This window comes from Ammodytes marinus (assembly GCF_949987685.1).
Source record: "Ammodytes marinus genome assembly, chromosome: 14".
Classification (NCBI taxonomy): domain Eukaryota; kingdom Metazoa; phylum Chordata; class Actinopteri; order Uranoscopiformes; family Ammodytidae; genus Ammodytes; species Ammodytes marinus.
In genome coordinates, this window is record NC_137218.1 from 3,426,370 (window position 1) to 3,446,904 (window position 20,535).

The 20,535-nt window shown below is 38.0% G+C and overlaps 2 protein-coding genes across 2 annotated transcripts in view; both read left to right on the forward strand.

Moving 5' to 3' along the window:
• Window positions 1-1,414: 1,414 nt before the first annotated feature.
• mks1 (MKS transition zone complex subunit 1) lies at window positions 1,415-14,394 on the forward strand. Its single transcript, XM_080040737.1, has 18 exons — window positions 1,415-1,553; window positions 1,905-2,026; window positions 3,928-3,980; window positions 4,823-4,990; window positions 5,502-5,602; window positions 6,353-6,481; window positions 6,899-7,003; window positions 7,351-7,459; window positions 8,667-8,723; window positions 8,916-8,958; window positions 9,203-9,265; window positions 9,568-9,638; window positions 10,070-10,139; window positions 10,589-10,696; window positions 11,443-11,576; window positions 12,206-12,288; window positions 12,825-12,922; window positions 13,670-14,394. Exons 1-18 carry the CDS (start codon window positions 1,477-1,479, stop codon window positions 13,771-13,773), a joined length of 1,695 nt encoding a protein of 564 aa, XP_079896863.1. The 5' UTR covers window positions 1,415-1,476; the 3' UTR covers window positions 13,774-14,394.
• A 1,206-nt stretch (window positions 14,395-15,600) lies between these two features.
• The window catches only part of ap2b1 (adaptor related protein complex 2 subunit beta 1), a 22,875-nt gene continuing 17,940 nt past the window's right edge, over window positions 15,601-20,535 (forward strand). Inside the window, exons 1-5 of the mRNA XM_080041022.1 lie at window positions 15,601-15,682; window positions 17,549-17,603; window positions 17,993-18,098; window positions 18,493-18,628; window positions 19,497-19,742. Coding sequence (XP_079897148.1) covers window positions 17,567-17,603; window positions 17,993-18,098; window positions 18,493-18,628; window positions 19,497-19,742 — 525 coding nt within the window. The 5' untranslated portion in view covers window positions 15,601-15,682; window positions 17,549-17,566. The remainder of the gene's footprint in view (window positions 15,683-17,548; window positions 17,604-17,992; window positions 18,099-18,492; window positions 18,629-19,496; window positions 19,743-20,535) is intronic.

Genomic DNA, 20,535 nt, shown 5'->3' on the forward strand with positions numbered 1-20,535 from the left:
GGTGAACTATTCATTAAACTGCCCAAATTCAAGAATAAAAACAATCATCAAACTACTGGACTTTAAAATACTGCCCACCCCTTCCACATACTTTCAGTTGTAGGCTTCAAATTCAATATGTTTGCCTGGTTTTATATTATGTGTATGAGCAATCTCAACATTTCATATAATTAACTAAAAGAAAAATAACCAAATCTAAAGGGAATATCTATACTGTTACAGTATAGATATTCCCTTTAGATCTGGTTATTTTTCTAATACAGGTATTATAATTATTAACACTAAATTATGAAGAAAAAAAAGTGTGTGCAGGGCCAGTGAAAATATATAAGGGGCCAGTAAAACTCGGATCCACTGGCCCCGCGGGAAAAAAAAGTTGTGTTGAACCCTGCCCCTACAGTGGACCATACCATCTTAAACTTTTCCTGACTGCCTGCAGGGAAATGTGTGTTTTTTTGTGCAACTGAGTGTGACCCGGTGTAACCATGTAGCTATAACCCATCCCTGAAATCTCTTCCAAATTCCAGTCCTGTTCTTATTCATAATGACCCAGAACTTTTTTGTGTGTGTGTCTTTCTTTACTTTGTCGTAGGCCTACAATTGCTTTGTTGGGCTACTGTATTGGTCACCAACACAGTCCCCGCGGGCACCAGGTAGCCCGCAAGGACCATATGTGGCGCCCGCAGCCCTGTTCTGAAAATAGCACAATAATCTGTTTCCCACCTTTTTTAAGTCATTGTTGATAATTATTGTGAGAAATCTTTAACATGATCAGTGTCTTCACATAGATGAATATCATTAATCATTAATAATAATATATAACTAAAGGCAAACTGAGCAAATTTGTTATTTCAGAAGAGTGTATCAAACTGGGTGCCCTTCGTATGACTCAGTACCCATGAAGTTCATTTTTTTTTTTTTCATTTAACTTTTATTTATCCTCGAGAGACCAATTGAGGGGTGACCCTCATTTTCAATGACGTCGAGTTCAAACAAATTCAAAGGAAAAACAACAATACATAAACAATATTCAACGCAAATACATCAAATACATAACAACAGGTGAAGAGAAAAACAATTGAAACATTTACACAGTGGTGAAGATTAAGTGGTAGCAATTAAAATTAAATGGGTGAAAGTAGCCCTCAGGTTCAAAAAGGTTGGTGACCCCTAGCCTAGTGTTTAGGCCTACATGCTAAACGGATTTCTACCATAGGCCTACTGCTAATTTCTTTACACTAAGATACATTACTTTTTCATCTTTTGTTATACATCGGTAGGTGGCGGTAATGCTCGTGTAAGCTTGTGCACCGCCCAAAATAATGCAGAAGAAGAAGAAGGCTTGTATCTCTATGGCAACAACAACTATTCATTTAGCCGAGCCGTTGTTTATGCTAAAACCATAGCCCTAAAACGAAGCTAAAAGTGCTATTTAAACATCAAAACAGTCGCTAAATAACATAATCTTTAATACTCATGGCTGAAATTTGGAACACAGACACCGGAGAAGCTGTGTTTCGGTCCCGGGATGCTGTTAAAAACCTAAGAATAAAGTAAGTAACGCTAATACTAGCTTAGCATTGGCATTATACACACGCTATTACATTATGTAAACATGCCCTGCGTTCCAATACCCATAGTTCCCTACTATTTAGTACGTCAGAAAAAGATTTAGGATGTCCCAATACATGCAGGTCAATTGTAGTATGCTGAAAATACATAAATGCTCCCACTAACTCCAATAGCATTTTGGAGTATTCCTCTTTATTCTTGACATTTCTCGACATAATGAAAAAAAAATTCCTTATCTGATTTTTGTTCTTCTCTCGCCTGTGGCCCTAAAACTCTTTCTGTGCTTTAGTATGTAACGCATGGATGGTATTTGTTTGTTTGTATAATCCTAGGGTTCGCATAGAGAGGGTGACGTCCACCGCTGCTTTCGCTCAACACCTTCAGAAACAAGTTTTATCTCGGCAAGAAAGAGGAGACATTGAACTGGAAACGCTCACTTCACAAGGACAGAAAGGTAAAAAGTATAGATAGATAGATAGATAGATAGATAGATAGATAGATAGATAGATAGATAGATAGATAGATAGATAGATAGATAGATAGGCAGACAGACAATATTCATAGTGTTCATGTTAATAAAGGCAAGACTTTTTTAGTTTGGCTTTTCATTTAATTCGATTTATCCAACCTAATACTTTTATTTGTATTTTTATTAAGTATTAAACTCATGTAGGCTACTGCTCTTTTTGTGGATGGAGGGTGGGTCATATTGTTTTTTATGTTAGGCACCTCCTTGCAGAGGTGGGTCGTAACGCGCTACATGTACTCCGTTACAAATACTTGAGTAACTTTTTGAATAAATTGTAATTTTAGGAGTAGTTTTATTGCAACATACTTTTACTTTTACTTGAGTAAATATTTTAAGAAAGAACGGTACTTTTACGCCGTTCCATTTGGCTACGTGACGGCCGTTACCTTATTTTTTTATATATTTTGTTTATTACATGCGAGAGCTATTTCTCTCATGATTTCTCTCCCCGGGGACGTCTTCAGGCAACATCTCTATCACGTGACTATTTCAACCAATAAAAACCACATTACAAAAGCTTGCCAATCAAATGCAGCCACTTCAGTCACATGACAAGTGTTGTCATGTTGTCATAGGGCTCAACCATGGGCTCAACAATGTCCGCGGACTTTTTTAAAGGCTGCGGTTCCGCACCGATGTTGGGTGAGTCGAGAAAATGGAAGAAACCGCTGATTCCGAGGAGCAATAGCCACACCCCTGGCCTCAAATACACACTCACACAATCACAGTGACACAGACTCCCACACACTCGCAATTACAGAGAAACTGTTCTTCTTTGACACATGTCCTGTTCTCCCTGTAGCCTACTCACTTCGCATGCCCCAGTCTGGCTGTGTGAGAGTCTGAGAGTGGTCTCTTTGTTCAGCCACTCTGTAGTTTCATACGTTAAGTGAGTGTGCCAGCAGGTTTTGATGTGTAACGAAGTTTAATTTTGTGTTTTATATTTTTGGGGCTAAACACAACCTAGATAATTTTCTCAGGGCCAGTGACATATTGTAGGAATTTGTTTTAAAATGTGTATGTGCAAAACAATTGCAACAGTGTTATAAGGGTTTTAATTAATATAATTTTGGACAAGCCTAATTTATTATCATTTTATTTGAAGGCTGATGTAGGCCTATTTAATTTGGCAGATAATTAATTTATTATTGTTTGAGTTCAAGGGTTATTCATTTGATTTTTAAATACCTTATTTATTGTTTTATTTAAAATTATGTTATTTAACATATCTTTATTTGAACATTGCTGTTTTATATTATGTTCGTGTCTATTCTGTACCGTTTGTGTTGCTCTGTATATTTCAAAAATAAATCCGGAGTAATGCAGTAGGCCTACTTGTACTCTTGAGTACTTGAGTAGTCTTTTCACTGCATACTTTTTTACTCTTACTCGAGTAATAATTTTTATGAGTACTTTTACTTCTACTTGAGTAATTATAATCTTAAAGTAACTTACTTTTACTTGAGTACATTTTTTGGCTACTCTGCCCACCTCTGCCTCCTTGCTACCTTTATTGTGGATGGAAAGCATCCATAACCCAGTTCAAATCCAAACTCAAAACCCACCTTTTTAAATCTGCATACCCCCCCTGATACTGCCTTCCTCATCACCTCACCACCTATTGTGTATTTATTTTAAACTGTTTTTAATTCTATTTTTGTACCTTGCTTTTAAACAGTATATGTTATTGAATTCTTTGTATGTAAGGCGACCTTGAGAGCCTTTGAAAGGCGCCTCGAAATAAAATTTATTATTATTATTATTAAAGCGTTTTAGAAAGTTGTATTTAAATAAAGTGTTTGACATTTCTGTTATTGTTTCATCAGGTGATAATGAGGAGGAAGTGGAGGTGGGCTGGCAGGAGAAACTCTTCAGTCAGGTAAAAGCTTTTGAGTTTGTAGTGTCTTATGAAGGAAAACAACGTAAAGATGAAAAGTTTTGGGGCGCTTGTGGTGTTGTGGTTAAAGCCCACCCCCCCCCCCCCCCCTCCACCACAGAGTCTCAGTCCTCTTCACAGCAGACCCGGGTTAGAATCCAGCCCGGTTCATTCTCTGCATGTCATTCCCCTCTCTGACACATTTCACCACAGTCTCTCCAAATCTGTCAAATAAAGTGAAAAAAGCCCCACCCCCCCATAAAAAAAAAAGATGAAAAGTTTCAGCTGAATTTACTTTCATAACTATTCCTTTTTTTCGTCAGTATGAGACGGAGTTGTTCAAACACACAACTGAAAAAGTGAACACACAAACAAAAGACAAAATAAAATAAACAACTAACATGGGTACTACCCTCCTTAAAAGGTTTCTAACATTGTTTAAATTAAAGGTAAATGTTAAGCAAAAAATAAAAAGTGTCATGAAGGTCACCTCAGCGCTGCGATATAGTCGAGGAAAGGCTGCCATATCTGTTTACATTTTTCTGCTTTTCCTGAAATCTTAAAACGGATTTTCTCCATATTATTATAGACAAAAACATCAATATAGGGGGGTGCCTTTAGCTCAGTTGGTAGGGCGTCCCCCCCCCCCATGGGCCTCGGCCAGCAGCGGACCCGGGTTCGATTCCAGCCCGCAGTCGTTCTCTGCATTTCACTCCCCTCTCTGCCCCATTTCAGCTCTGTCTCTACACTATCAATAAAGCATAAAAATGACAAAAAAATATCTTAAAAAAAAACATCAGTATTCAACTAAATTTGCCTTTCTAACTTGCCCTCTCTGTCCCCAGTATGAGATGGAGTTGTACCAGAGTGATGGGGCCTGTCAGACGCCTCTGGACAGACAGTACCACACGGAGGTCAAAGCTCTGAGCAGAACCAAGAGCAGAAAGAACCAGAGAATCTTCACCTACACCGACCACGACAGATACACCAGCTGTCGCCCTCTGCACCAAGCCGTAGGTCCATGGAGAGATGGATGGATGGATGGAGGGATGGATGGACGTAGGGAGGGAGGGAGGGGTCGATGGGGGAGGGAGGGAGGGACGGACGGACGGACGGACGGACGGATGGATGGATAGACAGACAGATAGATAGATAGATAGATAGATAGATAGATAGATAGATAGATAGATAGATAGATAGATAGATAGATAGATAGATAGATAGATAGATAGATAGATATCAACAAATAGCTTGGGGCGACTGTGTCCCAGGTGGAAGAGCCACTTGTGTCATAGTTGTTGTGTCCTTGGGCAAGACACTTCACCCACCTTGCCTTGTGTGAATGTCGATAGTTAGCCTGCTATCTGTATATGAATGTATGTCTGTGTGAATGTGTGTGTGAATGGGAACAGGTCTCCCTTGAAAAAGAGTCTCCGGTCTCAATGGGATTTACCTGTAGGCTATAAATAAAGGTTAAAAAAAAACTAAAACTAAATAACTCTTTTGTGTTTTTGTCTCTTGCAGCGAGACTCCAGTGACCTGTTGATCGCGAACAAATCCCAACCGACGTTCCTGGCTGAGCGCATGGCCAGTGTGAGACACAGACGGCAGGAGAGACGCACCATGTGAGTCCAGCAGCAGAGCGATCAGTTAAAATGGACTGATTGATTGATGGAGTGATTGATTATATACATTCTATTTATATACACCCGCGCAAAAAAATTAAGAGACCAGTCTGGAATTTTCTTCAATCTTCATCTCTACATTACTTCATGAAAAATGCTCTTAATGACAATATTTTTATTGTGAATGTGATATAAATGTTGTCAGTAGTTTATATTATAAAACCAAAAGGTTCATTCTACTCAAACATATTCCTATAAATAGTACAATAAGAGACCATTTTTTCCACGGCTGTATATAGTATATTGTCGTTGTATTGTTGATATTGTCGTTTTTATATTTTTTTATATTTATATTGATATAACTGTGCAGCTAGAGGACTGCTCCTACCAAATGTCGTTGTCTTGTGCCATGACAATAAAGATAATTCTGATTGTGATTGTGTGTAAACGAGGAGAAGCAGCTTTTAGTTTTTATGCACCAAATATCTGGAACAAACTCCCAGAAAACTTGAGGTCTGCTGCAACCCTCAGTTCTTTTAAATCGAGTCTGAAGACTTTTCTGTTTCCATTTTAACCTGTACTTTTAATTTAATTTAAATGTTTTACTTCTTTTCATTCGCTTTTAAATGTCTTCTAATGTGTTTTATGTATTTTAATCTTGCCCCTGTAAAGCACTTTGAATGGCCTTGTGTTTGAATTGTGCTATATAAATAAACTTGCCTTGCCTTGCCTTGCCTTGTATTGTTTCAGGGATTGCAGCGTCCCAAAGACAAAGATCATCAACTACGAGCCGACAGAAGAGTTTGTGAAGAACAGTCACGTGGTGAACAACACCATGCAGACCATGCACATCATGGCCGACCTCAGCTCCCCTGGAAAGTGAGAACAAAATACCATTTACACAAAGGCCTTTATCATCCAGAAAAAAAAAATTGGTTTATCTATTAAAAACCTTTAAAATAGGTGAATTTGCAATGATTTACTAATTGTCCCATGACCTCTTGTTTCCTTTATTATGTGTGTGAGACCATCAGACCATTAACAAACAGTAGTTATCATCCAGAAAGACAGTGTTTGGGTTATTTATTCATTGTGTGGCGGTTGAGTAGGAAAAGTATCCTATCGATCCATACACAAAATCTTCACGGAAGTTAGTCATCCGGGCATTTCTCGCCCACACAAACTTGCATACACAACCACAACATACTCAAATTGACGTCAAAATGAATAAGAGTAGGACGTTAGTAGTAGTAAAATAATTATTCCATCTATTTGTGTATCGTTGTCTCTCCTCAGACTGGGCCAGAAGGAGAACGAGTGTTTGCTGGTGACGATCAAAACGGACGGCACTGGAACCGTCATCATCAAACCGGACTTCAACAAAGGCAAAGAGCCGTACAGGCAAGTTCACCACACCACTGGAGACTGGGGGCCTGATTTACTAAAGCTTTGCCTGTTTAGACACGTGTGCAAATTTGATTTCACCCGCAATCCTCTTTACATGCAGAGAGAATGCCGACTATGAACGAGTTATCCAGGTGTTCTTATCCGACTTCGCTTGTCCGTTAATATGCCGATTTTTGTGTGAAGTAGATCGGATAAAGATCTTTTTTTATATTTATTTTATTATATATTTTTTTCTTTCATTGTGTTGAAGAAAAGACAATAAACATAGTGGGGGAAAAAACTGTGGGTATTTTAATGAATGCATGTCTTTGAGTGTGTTTTGTGTCTGTGCTTCTTTACAGGATTGTAACAGACTGCCAGCGGAAAGAAGTTTGGCGCCTGACGATAGAAAACGTTTCTACGGCGATGAAACCAGAGGAGCAGGAGAGGGAGATCAGCATGTACAAAGACGTGAGTTTGATTTGATTTGATTTGATTTGATAAATCTTTATTGTCCCAGAGGAGCAATTTGTTCTGCATTCAGTAGTAAAAACAATGTCACACAACAAACAAATAATCATAATAAATACAAAATACAGAAAATAAAAGCATACGGTAGACTTCATGGAATTCTAATAAAAATAATTGATTTTGTTTAAGAAAAGACAAAGCTTGCTACCTTAGTTTGTTAAGCCACCCAACAGCTGAGGGAACAAATGATTTGAGATAACGAGTTCAACAATTATGAGAATAAAGAAATAAATCACTCAGTAAATACATGATTATGCCGTGAAACGCACCAACAAAATAATATTTAAACTAACTGAAAGCATTTATTGATAAAAAGTAACATGAATTATATATATTTTATTTGCTTCTGTGTACTGTATATATTTCTGATGATGAATTATTTCGTCTGTTTCCAGTTCAACACTTGTACTACAGGAAAAGAACACAACAACTGTATGAGAATATATAAAGAATTAATTAGTCAATAAAAACATGAATATGCCATCAAATGAACCAAAACATGTATATTAATTTATTGATAAAAAGTTATATAAATTGATATTTCTTTTTAGTTTGCTTCTGTATTTATTGAATTGAATTGAATTGAATTGAATTGAATTGAATTGAAAATGTTTTTATTTCGAACAAGTAAACAATAAAAGACAAAAAAGCAATAATAAACAATAAAATAAATGAAACAAGTGGACAGTTACAATAAAGTAATATTTACACACAATGAAAACCACAAATGAAAATAAACTGTCTCACACTTGCTTTACCTGTTCGAAAAGGGGTGAGAAGAAGAAAACTTATTTAATCTCACCCCTTCTCCCTGATTTATATATCTATAATGACTATTGGCTTCCTTATTATTTATTTACCTTTGTATTAATTTCCCATTTTTTTATGCCTCAGTGCCGGCTGGAAGCATTATTTTATTTTTATTTTTTTTAATTTTATTCCAGACACAGAGAGAAAACGGTCCATAATACAATACAAAAACAGTAAAAAAGACAAACAACAATAAAAAAGACTAAAAAAGACTCCAGCTGTCAGTTCCACACTACACAAAGAGTGTTCAGATAGTTGTTTTGGTTGTCTGAATTAAAGAGTTTAGCTTTTAATGTTCATATTATTAGTAATGGTAAATGATTTCCTCTGTTTGCAGCTGTACGTGCGACACAAGGAATATCTCAACAGCCTCGTTGGACAAGACTTTGAAATGGTAACGAAATAAAAAGTGCATTTTACCTGAAAGCAGGGCCCATTGTAATTTCTCCGTGGTCAATGTTATTTATTCAAATAGCTTATTCTATATCCGACCAAGAGCTCAAAGATATTCTGTTTCAATATCAAGACAAACGACAAAAATCTACAAAAGAAAGTCATGCTAATCCATTCTGTTCTGGTTTCTCAGCCTCCACTGGGGATCCTACGTTACGTGATGAACGGAGAAATCAGTGAGTTATCAGTGCAAATAATCACGACTGTATGTACTTTAAAAAAAAATATATATCTATATTTAGGCGGCGCTTGTGGTGTAGTGGTTAGAGCGTCTCCCCCATAGAGTCTCAGTCCTCTTCACAGCAGACCCGGGTTAGAATCCAGCCCGGGTCGTTCTCTGCATGTCATTCCCCTCTCTGACACATTTTAACTCTGTCTCTACACACTGTCTAGTAATAAAAATTAAAATTCTGTTCTCAGTCTCAGCCAAAGGTTTTGAATACGACAACTTATACATCCACTTCTTCATGGAGCTGCCCAACAGTGAGTTACAAATTATACATTCAGGTGTTTATTTGACTAAACCTTGACTGTTTGCGTCTGTATATTTCTCCTATACGACCATCTTTAACGGACATTATCTCAACATTAGTTTTTTTCCATACTCCGAACCAAAAATCTCAACTTCTAAAGCACTTACATCAACTAAACTTTCCATAATAATTCTCAGCACTATTCTAAATGTAATTACCCTTTTTATTCTATTCACCTGCAGTGTCTCGCCTTAAAATCAACGAAAATAAATTCAATTCAAGACTCAAATTCATTTTATTTTTGTGTTGTAGATTGGTCCAGTTTGCCCTTTCAGTCTCTGTCCGGTGTCACACAAACCTGCCGGAGCAAAACGTTAGGGAAGGTGTGTAAACTACTCATTTATTATTCATTTCAATATTGTTATTTTATCTTAATTTTTTTACCTACTGAATGCACCATGTACAGCACTTTGGTCAATGCGAACTGTTGAATTATAAATGTGCTTTTATAAATACATTTTACTTACTTATTTACTTTACTTAAACTGGTGAACAGCTTCAGGGCAAAATGCAGCTGAGAATTCTTATTTATTTTTTGTAATTCAAGTTTTTTTTATGGAATTTTGGTGCATGACAGTACAATGTATTACTAGAGACATTTGTTATTACAGTACAAATATAGTCTTTGCCATTAAAAAACAAAACAAAAAACTTGTATTCGTAAAATCAAGAGAAAACAAGAGCAGCTCTAGGGGCACATTCATAGTGCAGCTATAAGATTTCGTAAACTAATCAACATTCTTTCTGCCAACAGGAGAATGTGTCTTTCTTCAGTTTCCCCTTCAGCTTTGAGGCGTTCTACATGTGTGAAAAGGAGAGCGAGGGTTAGTATCAGACAGCTATTTGTTTTGAATAGTTAAAGATATAGTGCGTAACCTGTGTTCTGAGTAATTACAACAACACTGTCAGTGCATCGCCATCTACATGAGGTAAAGCCTTCGGTGATGGCTCATGGATTTTATACCTTCTGCTGTACGTCCAGGTGTTTTCTTAGCAGTAGAATCAACAACTGAAACATTTCTTGGGCTCTTCTTGAAGATTTTTCTGAGCTCCTGCACCAGTGTCGGGGGGTTTGTAAATGCTGCCATACTGAGAAATACAGAGAGTTTTGTGGAGCTGATAGACTCAATCAACTTGGTGTCAACTCATTTAGCGATGGCTTGAATGTAAACAACATTCATTTATATGAAAGAGTTACGCAATATAGCTTTAACTGTACGTAATTTAGTTTATTTTTAAATCTGATATGTGATTTTTTTCTCCCTGTTTTCAGAGTCAGTGCCTCAGTGGCCGGTGCTTTACTTCAGAGTTCTGTCTCTGGACTCCTGGCAGCGCTACCGGACTGAAGGCTACGGATACCTGCTGTTCCCCGCCATACCGGGTAGGATGCCCTACACACAATGTTCTTACAGATCTGCAAAAAGTTGAATTAGTAAATCTAAAATTAAGGCCTTTAAAGGTGCAGTGTGTAATATGACATCATCAAGAAAGTTCTACAAAGTTCTAGAATGCAACACTCCCTGGGTAACACCACCCCTTTCGAATAATAACAGAAGCTACAGTGGCCTTCAAGGACAAGAACAATTCAAAATTTTAAACAATGCACCTGATGACATTCCAACTATGACACTTTCAAGATGGCGGCACTAGGCCTTGGTCCAAAATATGCAGAAATATGGACATATATGAGACCCTTTCTAAGGGAAAAAATAATGATTCAAAAAAAATTTTTCAGCTATTATGCACTAAATTAAATGTACTTATGGATATTATAATTACTTTCTACAAAATCTGCTAGGAAATAAAACCCAAAATTCTACACACTGCAGCTTTAATTGGTGTTAAAATGTCTGAAATCAATCAGTTAGAAATCTTAAAAATGCAAAAAAACATTAGCAGAATAATTTTAACAATATTTTTTATAGATAAAATTAACATACATCTGTGTGATGAGAGTCTATGCATATATATATATATTTTTTTTTGGCTTTCAACAAATCCCGTTGTACTACTACGTCAATGAAAATAAAGCTTTCTGATTCTGAAAATCATTTAGATGTTTCGTGTGTGTGTGTGCGTGTGTGTGTGTGTGTGTGTGTGTGTGTGTTTACTCTTTGTGTGTTCCAGGTAAACACACAGTCTCGTGTCACACATGGCGTCCGCTGCAGATCGGGGCAGTTTCGTCTTTAAGGAGATTCTTCATCGGAGGATCACCAGAGCTGGAAGACCACAGCTACGTCAGGATACCAGGGACATTCAAGGTGAATATATCAACTAAACTCTGCATGTGTGTGTGTGTGTGTGTGTGTGTGTGTGTGTGTGTGTGTGTGTGTGTGTGTGTGTGTGTGAGTGTGTCTGTACAAAACCTAATGATATTCAGTTTGAAATGATGCGATAAACAGACAAAATAGGCAATTTACAACTTTTTGCAAAACTAGGAAGGAAGCTCTCTGTAGATGAATATATTAATTAATATGAAACTCTCATTGTTTTAGGAGTAATAAAGCTTGATCTGTGTCTCAGATTATGACATATTGGGTCCTTAAATTTTAGGGAATTTGAGGGGAACTCATGGTGTAGCTATGTCAGAATACCAGAGACATTCAAGGTGAATTCATTAAGGAATATAGAAAGAGTTAATATGGACAATTTACACCACACAAATATGCACTGATTCCTCTGGCTGTCAGACTATGAGGATGAACTTTTAAATATGGGAACCAATAATAACCAATAAGGGAACCAAGATGCTGTCTTTTGATACCAAGAAGCATTGATGTGTTTCTGTAGAGTAGTTTTTTGAATATGTTGTAACCTGCCTTGTTTTATCTCCATGTCCACAGTACACTGTGTCAATAATGATACTAAATTCTTCCTTCTATGTGTGCAGGGAGAGAGGCTGAGTCGCTTTGGTTTTCGTACTGAAACCACCGGGAGTGTCACCTTCAATCTGCACTGCATCCAGCAATCCAGGTCAGAACTGGGTGAAATCATTTATTGTTTTTTATTTTACAGAACTCCTTAAGCCCGGCAATTTTTATAAATCATAGGTTGTATTTTTGTATTTGCACCTCGTCATTTTACTAGTTTTACAGATAAGAAACAAATAAACATCAAGGGGCGCCCTTAGCTCAGTTGGTAGGGCGTCCCCCCCCATGGGCCTCGGCCAGCAGCGGACCCGGGTTCGATTCCAGCCCGCGGTCATACTCTGCATGTCACTCCCCTCTCTGCCCCATTTCAACTCTGTCTCTACACTATCAATAAAGCATAAAAATGCAAAAAAAAAAAAACATTACATTACATTTTAAATCTTGACTTAAATTTAGCATAATTAATTTAGTACAGTGTTGTTTTTAATATGTGTATCCATGTTGTGTGTGTCTCAGGTCTCAATGGGATTTACCTGTATAAATAAAGGTTAAAAAAAAAAATATCTTGAATTTAATTGAACCCTATTAGTTTAGTACAGTGTTGTGTTAATGTGTATCCATGTTGTGTGTATGTTGCAGGGCCTTTGTCGATGCCAGTGTGATGAAGAAGAGAAGGCAGAAAGTGTTTGATCATTTGGGAGGATTCAGTCAACAAGGAGCAGTTTGCACCATCCTGGGTAAAGAGTTCAACACAGAATTTCATCATCATAATTTTTTTTTAACCTTTATTTCTAGAGGTAAATCCCACTGAGACCAGAGACTCTTTTTCAAGGGAGACCTGTTCCCATTCCCACGTTACCATTCACACACACATAGCAGGCTTACTATCGACATTCACATGAGGCAAGGTGGGTGAAGTGTCTTGTCCAAGGACACAACAACCATGACACAAGTGGCAGGGCGGGAATCGAACCTCCAACCCTTTGATCATCAGCCGACCCGCTCTACCACCTGAGACACAGTCGCCCCTAATCATCATCTTCAACCGCTTATCCGTAGTTGGGTCGCAGGGGCAGCAGCTTGAGCTGGGTGCCCCAAACTTCTCTTTCCCGGGCCACATCAACCAGCTCTGACTGGGGGATCCCGAGGCGTTCCCAGGCCAGCGTGGAGATATAATCTCTCCATCTAGTCCTGGGTCTCCCCCGAGGCCTCCTTCCAGCTGGACGCTCCTGGAACACCGTTCAATTAATTCAGTATTTCATTTTGCTGAGGTTTTTGGAAGGTTTTGGAAATATTGAAAAGCTCCTTTCCACTCACTTACTCTAATATTGAAAGCATTTATCCCATGGTCATCACATAACAAAATTGTATCACGGAATATTTTGAAAAGACAGTATACTATATATACACGAGAATGGCTCGTAGTTTTGAGATTGTCATTAAATATTTATAACTAACTAGTATTTTTTTTTTTCCTTCATCAGAGGCGTTCCAGAGGGCAAGGAAAAAGATGCAGGACGCCAGAGAAGGTCTTCCACGAGATCTCATCAACACCACGTCTCCACTAACGATTCAGTCCAATGCTTAGCTGTGACACAACTCCGCTCTGTCACACACATACACAGACAATTGGCTTCGACATACGACTTCAAAGGTGGAGTCAGTGATTTCTGGAGAACGCTTGTCGTCAAAATCCGTTAAAATCACCTCGCGATTCGCTGCCTGTACATAATACTTAAAATAAAGAGGCCACTGCAGCTAGCAACATACCCGTTTACAGAGCCTAGGCTGGGTATAACACACACACACACACACACACACACACACAGTGCGGACAGGTAGTGGATCGTGAGGAGATATTCACTGATTTTGAAGTGATATTGACAACAAGAGTTCTCCAGAATTGCTAACTACACAGGAGACATTATGATTTACTCTGTTTTTCAAGTAACTTATGATGCATTTAAAAAAGTCAGAAAGAAGAAAACTGTGTATTTTATTTATTCAATTGTAAAGACAGTGTATATAGTGTATGGGGAGGATACATTTTATTTTGTAATATGGTTAAATAATAATGAATGAGCAGCAATAGTGTATATAGTGCTATAAAGTATAATCACCAAACATATTGTTATACATGTACAGATAGATTTTAGTTATACACAGGGAAGATTGTTTTTATTTTATTTGTATATTTGCCATTGTTATATATTTTTTAAACACTACAATCATGTTTTCTGTAAAATAAACTTTTTATATGAACGTTAACCTCTTTTTTACTGTATTTTATTCCTTGTGTTTAAACACTTTATTGACCGTACAACACTTTGGCTCAACTTAAAGCCCTACTTCACCGGTTGGAATATGAAGGTGTATTGAACTCGGAGATCCTATTTAGTATAAATGTGCAAAACAAATTGAAATCGGATCATCCTAGCCTGAGAAAAGGCAGAAAGAGTGTTTTATGGTCTCACTGTCTAACCCTACATTTTCCTTACTGTGACATCACAGTAAGGGTTAGGATTAACAGGACAGCTGGGCCGAGGGAAGACTGAGGGAAGAAAAACCTCATTCATTATATTATAATAGTGATTTTATAATGATAGAACGCCGGTTCCGTATGGGTGAAGTATTCCTTTAAATGTGCTTCAGAAATAAAGTTGGATTGGATGGATATAAACATCAATCAATCAATGACCTTTATTTTCACTGGAAAGACACTGAGGTTTCCCTTATTTACAGCACAGACAATACACACAATGACAAAGATAACATATAATGAGCAGAGAAAACAGAAATAAAATAGGGTAAAACTGACGATAAAATGTATCTATAAAGTAACACACGTAACATTTGGTATAAATATAGGCGAATATAAAGATATATTGATTAATTCAACCTTTATTTATACTAGAGATCATTGACAATGACATCTGGTAGTCTCCAGATGTGTGGCTATACCGCCACCTTGTGGTGGAGCGGAGGAGGAGCGTTCAATAACAGTTAATAACCTGGGATTTTTTTACGGTGATGCTATGAACTATTTAACGCAGAGTTGTGCTTTTCACATACGAAAGCGGTTAATACACAGCCTAACACACACACAGTACGGACAGTTAGCGGATCATGAGGAAATATTCACTGATTTTGACAACTGGCATTTTCCAGAATCACTGACTCCACTTTTAATGCGGAAAATGCACAAATCAGTCCACAAAAGTCAACAGAATGCTGAAAAATTAAGTGCTTGACGCTCTAAGAACCCCCCCACTTAGCCTTATGTATCCCACCGCCCAATATTTAAACGAAATCTACGCCCATTATAATAATAATATTCAAAAAAATTAACTCTACGCACCGGGAAGTGTTGTAGTTTCCGATGACCAGTGAACGCACCATCACGGATTCTCCATCTTCCTCCAAACGAGCAAAACGGACCAAACTGCGTCTGTGAATCCACCGCCACATTCCCCCCTGATTTACAAACACTCCAAAGGGTATTTAAAACATATTATATTTGGCATTTTAACCTGTGAATAAGGCTATTATTGCTCATTTTAGCGTGGCATCCTGCGTTTATTAGTAAGCTGGTGCATCGCGTAACGTTAACGTAGCTTCTTGGAGACTATAAACTGGGCCTTTGAGCACTTGATTGCTGTTTTAATTACATTTTTAATACACTAACATTATGATAAAGACGCGATTTAGACAGCTGTCATGTGCGGCTCCTATTTATACTTGTGTTTTCAATGTAATTTGGTCGTTTTGATAGCGAGTTAGCAAGGTAGCGCAATTCATTGAAATGGTTAGCATGCAGCAAGCTAACGTCAACGCTAGCAAAGTGAAACTGCTGTGTTATGGATTTATAGGTCAAGACTAAATCTAGTAAATTGTTTTGATTTTTACACAAAGCATATGCAGTTTTTATATGCTTATCTACAAGTACAGGGTTTCTACAGATCCGTAAAAGGGCTAAATTAAAGATAAGGCCTTCATTTGTGTTGGAATCCCTTCACTCAATCTGTCAACAGTCGTTAAATAATTGCTAGCATGCATTCTTTTATATGATTTATGGTTTACAGATGTTGATCAGCATGACATGAGCCGATATAGTCACACGAGAGCATTTAAAGGTGCTACGAGGAACTTTTAAATATTTCTGAAACAGTCTCATTTTTCCTCTGATGATCATAAATGACATGTAACAGCAAACGAGACCATCAGTGCAAATAATGCTTTTTGTATATATTTAGTTTTATGCAATGTGATGTTAAAATATAAAGTTCAATGTACAAGTTGCATGTATTGCTGACGTAAGTTGCGTCATAATAAATGCATAATCTTAACTGAAATCTATCATGCAAATAGAGTGTGTGTGTGTGTGTGTGTGTGTGTGTGTGTGTGTGTGTGTGTGTGTGTGTGTGTGTGTGTGTGTGTGTGTGTGTGTGTGTGTGTGTGTGTGTGTGTGTGTGTGTGTGTGTGTGTGTGTGTGTGTGTGTGTGTGTGTGTGTGTGTGTGTGTGTGTGTGTGTGTGTGTGTGAGTGAGTGAGTGAGTGAGTGAGTGAGTGAGTGAGTGAGTGAGTACAGTTTAACATGTAGCCAAAACACTAGCTAGAGATAATGTAGTAATAATAAACAGTTATTTAAGCAGCTTTCATACAATAAAGAAATTCTATGAGGAATTTGCCTTAAAGGTGCTATGAGGAACTTTTAAATATTTCTGAAACAGTCAAATTTTTTCCTCTGATGATCATAAATTACATGCAACAGCAAACCAGACCATCAGTGTAAAGAATGCTATTTTTATATAGTTTTCCTTAATGCCTTTGTCATGGGTATATGCTCACCCAGGAACAACAGCTGGCGTAGTAAAAACACTACCGCTTTTGTCTAAAGGGCACGCTAGAACTAACACAAACTGAAAGTTCCTCGGAGCACCTTTTTAATATTTATTTTCAGAGGAATAAAATGTAAAATCAAGAATATATCGTTGATTATATTTATATTAATCATTATATTATGATTTTACTGTTAAATGCCTAATTCACCGGTTGGAATATGAAGGTGTATTGAACTCGGACATCCTATTTAGTATAAATGTGCAAAAAAAAATGTAATCGGATCATCTTAGCCTGAGAAAAGGCAGAAAGAGTGTTTTATGGTCTCACTGTCTAACCCTACAGTTTCCTTCTTGTGACATCACAGTAAGGGTTAGGATTAACAGGACAGCTGGGCCAAGGGAAGACAGAGGGAAGAAAAACCTCATTCATTATATTATAATAGTTATTTTATAATGATAGAACGCTGTTTCCGTATGGGTGAACTATTCCTTTAATGTAACACTTTGTATTTTTTCTGCACAGACTTCAAGGACCAAAATCATGACGGACTCAAAGTATTTCACCACAAACAAGAAAGGTGAGTGAGGACTGTTGTAATAAATCCTGTTTCCTTTTACCCAAATTCCTAGCAGTAGCTTTTAATATTACAAATTCACTCCTCTGTGGGGGATTTTGGTGCATTATTACTTTTTGTATAATGTCAGATTGAATAAAAAAGTTACACTGGGTATGTTCGGTACAAGATTTGTACCATTGACTTCCATTATAATGACACTTTTTGAGGGTTTACAGGGGGCTTTAAGTCATTTTCTAAGTCCTTTAACCAGCAGAATTAATTTGATTTAATTCACCACTTAAACTTTCAGTTGCCGTTCATTCCTACCAGTAGTTACTAGCTTTTAATGTCTAGAAAACATCTTTTAACGTATTTCACATTCAAACGTTTGTCTGTCTTCTTTCCTCCAGGGGAAATCTTTGAGCTGAAAGCCGAGCTGAACAATGAGAAGAAAGAGAAGAGGAAAGAGGCCGTGAAGAAGGTCATCGCCGCCATGACGGTCGGGAAAGACGTCAGGTAAATATTCAACTGTTCATTTTATTTATTTTTTTTTTTTTGACATTTTTATGCTTTATAAAAGTAGTATTTAGTGTAGAGACAGAGTTGAAATGGGGCAGAGAGGGGAGTGACATGCAGAGAACGACCGCGGGATGGAATCGAACCCGGGTCCGCTGCTGGCCGAGGCCCATGGGGGGGGGACGCCCTACCAACTGAGCTAAGGGCGCCCCCAACTGTTCATTTATCATTACAAAACCTATTTTAATTTAAAAAAAATTTATTGGGGTTTTTTTTTTATAAACACAACCAAAAAAACACACTCTAGTCAACATGTTTTAAGCATAAACCAATATTGTACACACACCTCTGACCTTCTAAATAGATAATACATCCCCTGTCTCTGTCCTCTCAGCTCCCTGTTCCCTGACGTGGTGAACTGCATGCAGACAGACAACCTGGAGCTGAAGAAGCTGGTCTATCTCTATCTGATGAACTACGCTAAGAGCCAGCCTGACATGGCTATCATGGCTGTCAACAGCTTCGTCAAGGCAAGGCAGAAACATCCACTTTATATTTGTTTTTGCACGATGTTAAGTGTGTTTTATACGTTTCAGACATGGTTATAACCTTCAGAATAGTGCTGAGAATGATTGTGGAATGTTTAGTTGATGTAAGTGCTTTAGAAGTTGAGATTTTTGGCCAGACATGGGTATCATGGTTGTCAACAGCTTCGTCAAGGCAAGGGCAACACAAATCTACTTCATTATTGATTAAACCACCGTTTTCTAGTGTGTTTTATATGTTTCAGACATGGTTATAACCTTCAGAATAGTGCAAAGAATGATTATGGAAAGTTTAGTTGATGTAAGTGCTTTAGAAGTTGAGATTTTTGGTTTAGAGTATTGAAAAAAAACTAATGTTGAAATAATGGCCTGTTAAAGATGGTTGTATAGGAGAAATATACAAACACAAACAGACAAGGTTTAGTCAAATAAACACCTGAATGTACATGTTGGACCTTTGATTTATACTAGTATGAAAGAAGACATGTTATGGAAGATACATAGACAAAAATAAAAAATTGTTTTCCAGTGATTGAAAAAACTTTATTTTTAATATATTAGTATAAAATCAATAAAACTAATACAGTCAGCCTGTTAACCCAAATCCACAAAATCCTTCTAACTATGTAATGTGGGGAGTTAGTTAGTTGCATGATAGTAAAGCATCTGCTGAGAGTTAGAGCATATTTATCAATCCAAATTAAATATATTGTTAATTAGGGTTGATAAACTTAAAAAAAAAGATGGGGCACTAAAAATTCAAGTAAAAGCAGGGTAAGGGTTTGGGTCACACAGTCAAATCCTTCCTTACTGAATCCTATTCTTATTAAATCAAATTATCTCCCCTCTCCAGGATTGTGAGGACCCTAACCCTCTGATTCGAGCCCTGGCAGTGCGGACTATGGGCTGCATCAGAGTGGATAAGATCACTGAGTATCTGTGTGAGCCGCTGAGGAAGTGTCTGAAGGACGAAGACCCCTACGTGAGGAAGACTGCTGCCGTGTGCGTGGCTAAGCTCCATGACATCAACGCTCAGATGGTGGAAGACCAAGGGTTCCTGGACTCACTCAGAGACCTCATCGCTGACTCCAATCCTATGGTGGGTTAAAGGGCATTTTAAACATGTTTTCTTGAGGTTTTAAAGGCGCCATGCCATGTATGTAAAAGGGTATTTGTGTTTTTTTTGGCATTTTTATGCTTTATTGATAGTGTAGAGACAGAGTTGAAATGGGGCAGAGAGGGGAGTGACATGCAGAGAACGACCGCGGGCTGGAATCGAACCCGGGTCCGCTGCTGGCCGAGGCCCATGGGGGGGACGCCCTACCAACTGAGCTAAGGGCGACCCCAGGGAATTTGTGTTTTTCAGACAGACTTGGTATGAATGGAAGATGATATTCATAAGTATGATTTAATTAGTGTACAGAACGTTTAGTTTGGAAAGTTGGTGCATTGAATGAGGAAGTAACAACCGGCTATGTCTGCTGTGTGTGTCCTGCTCGTCTATGCAAGCTTTGGTCGCAGCAGCCAATCAAATCAGAGGGAGGCGGGGTTTAGTCGGAGATTACTTCATGCTCCGTGCTCACTGTGGCCTTCAGTGCCCACATGTATCCAACGCCAGCATGATATTAATATGATAAATTCTACATATTTTTCCCAAAAAACTTCAAAATCAAGGATGCACACCTTTGTGCCGTGCGGAAGCCATATCTGGAAGCTCAGGCCGATCTGACTAAAATTCAGAGAGATATGTGAGCCACAGACAGACAAATGTTTCTTCTTGGGGGCGCCCTTAGCTCAGTTGGTAGGGCGTCCCCCCCCATGGGCCGCGGCCAGCAGCGGACCCGGGTTCAATTCCAGCCCGCGGCCGTTCTCTGCATGTCACTCCCCTCTCT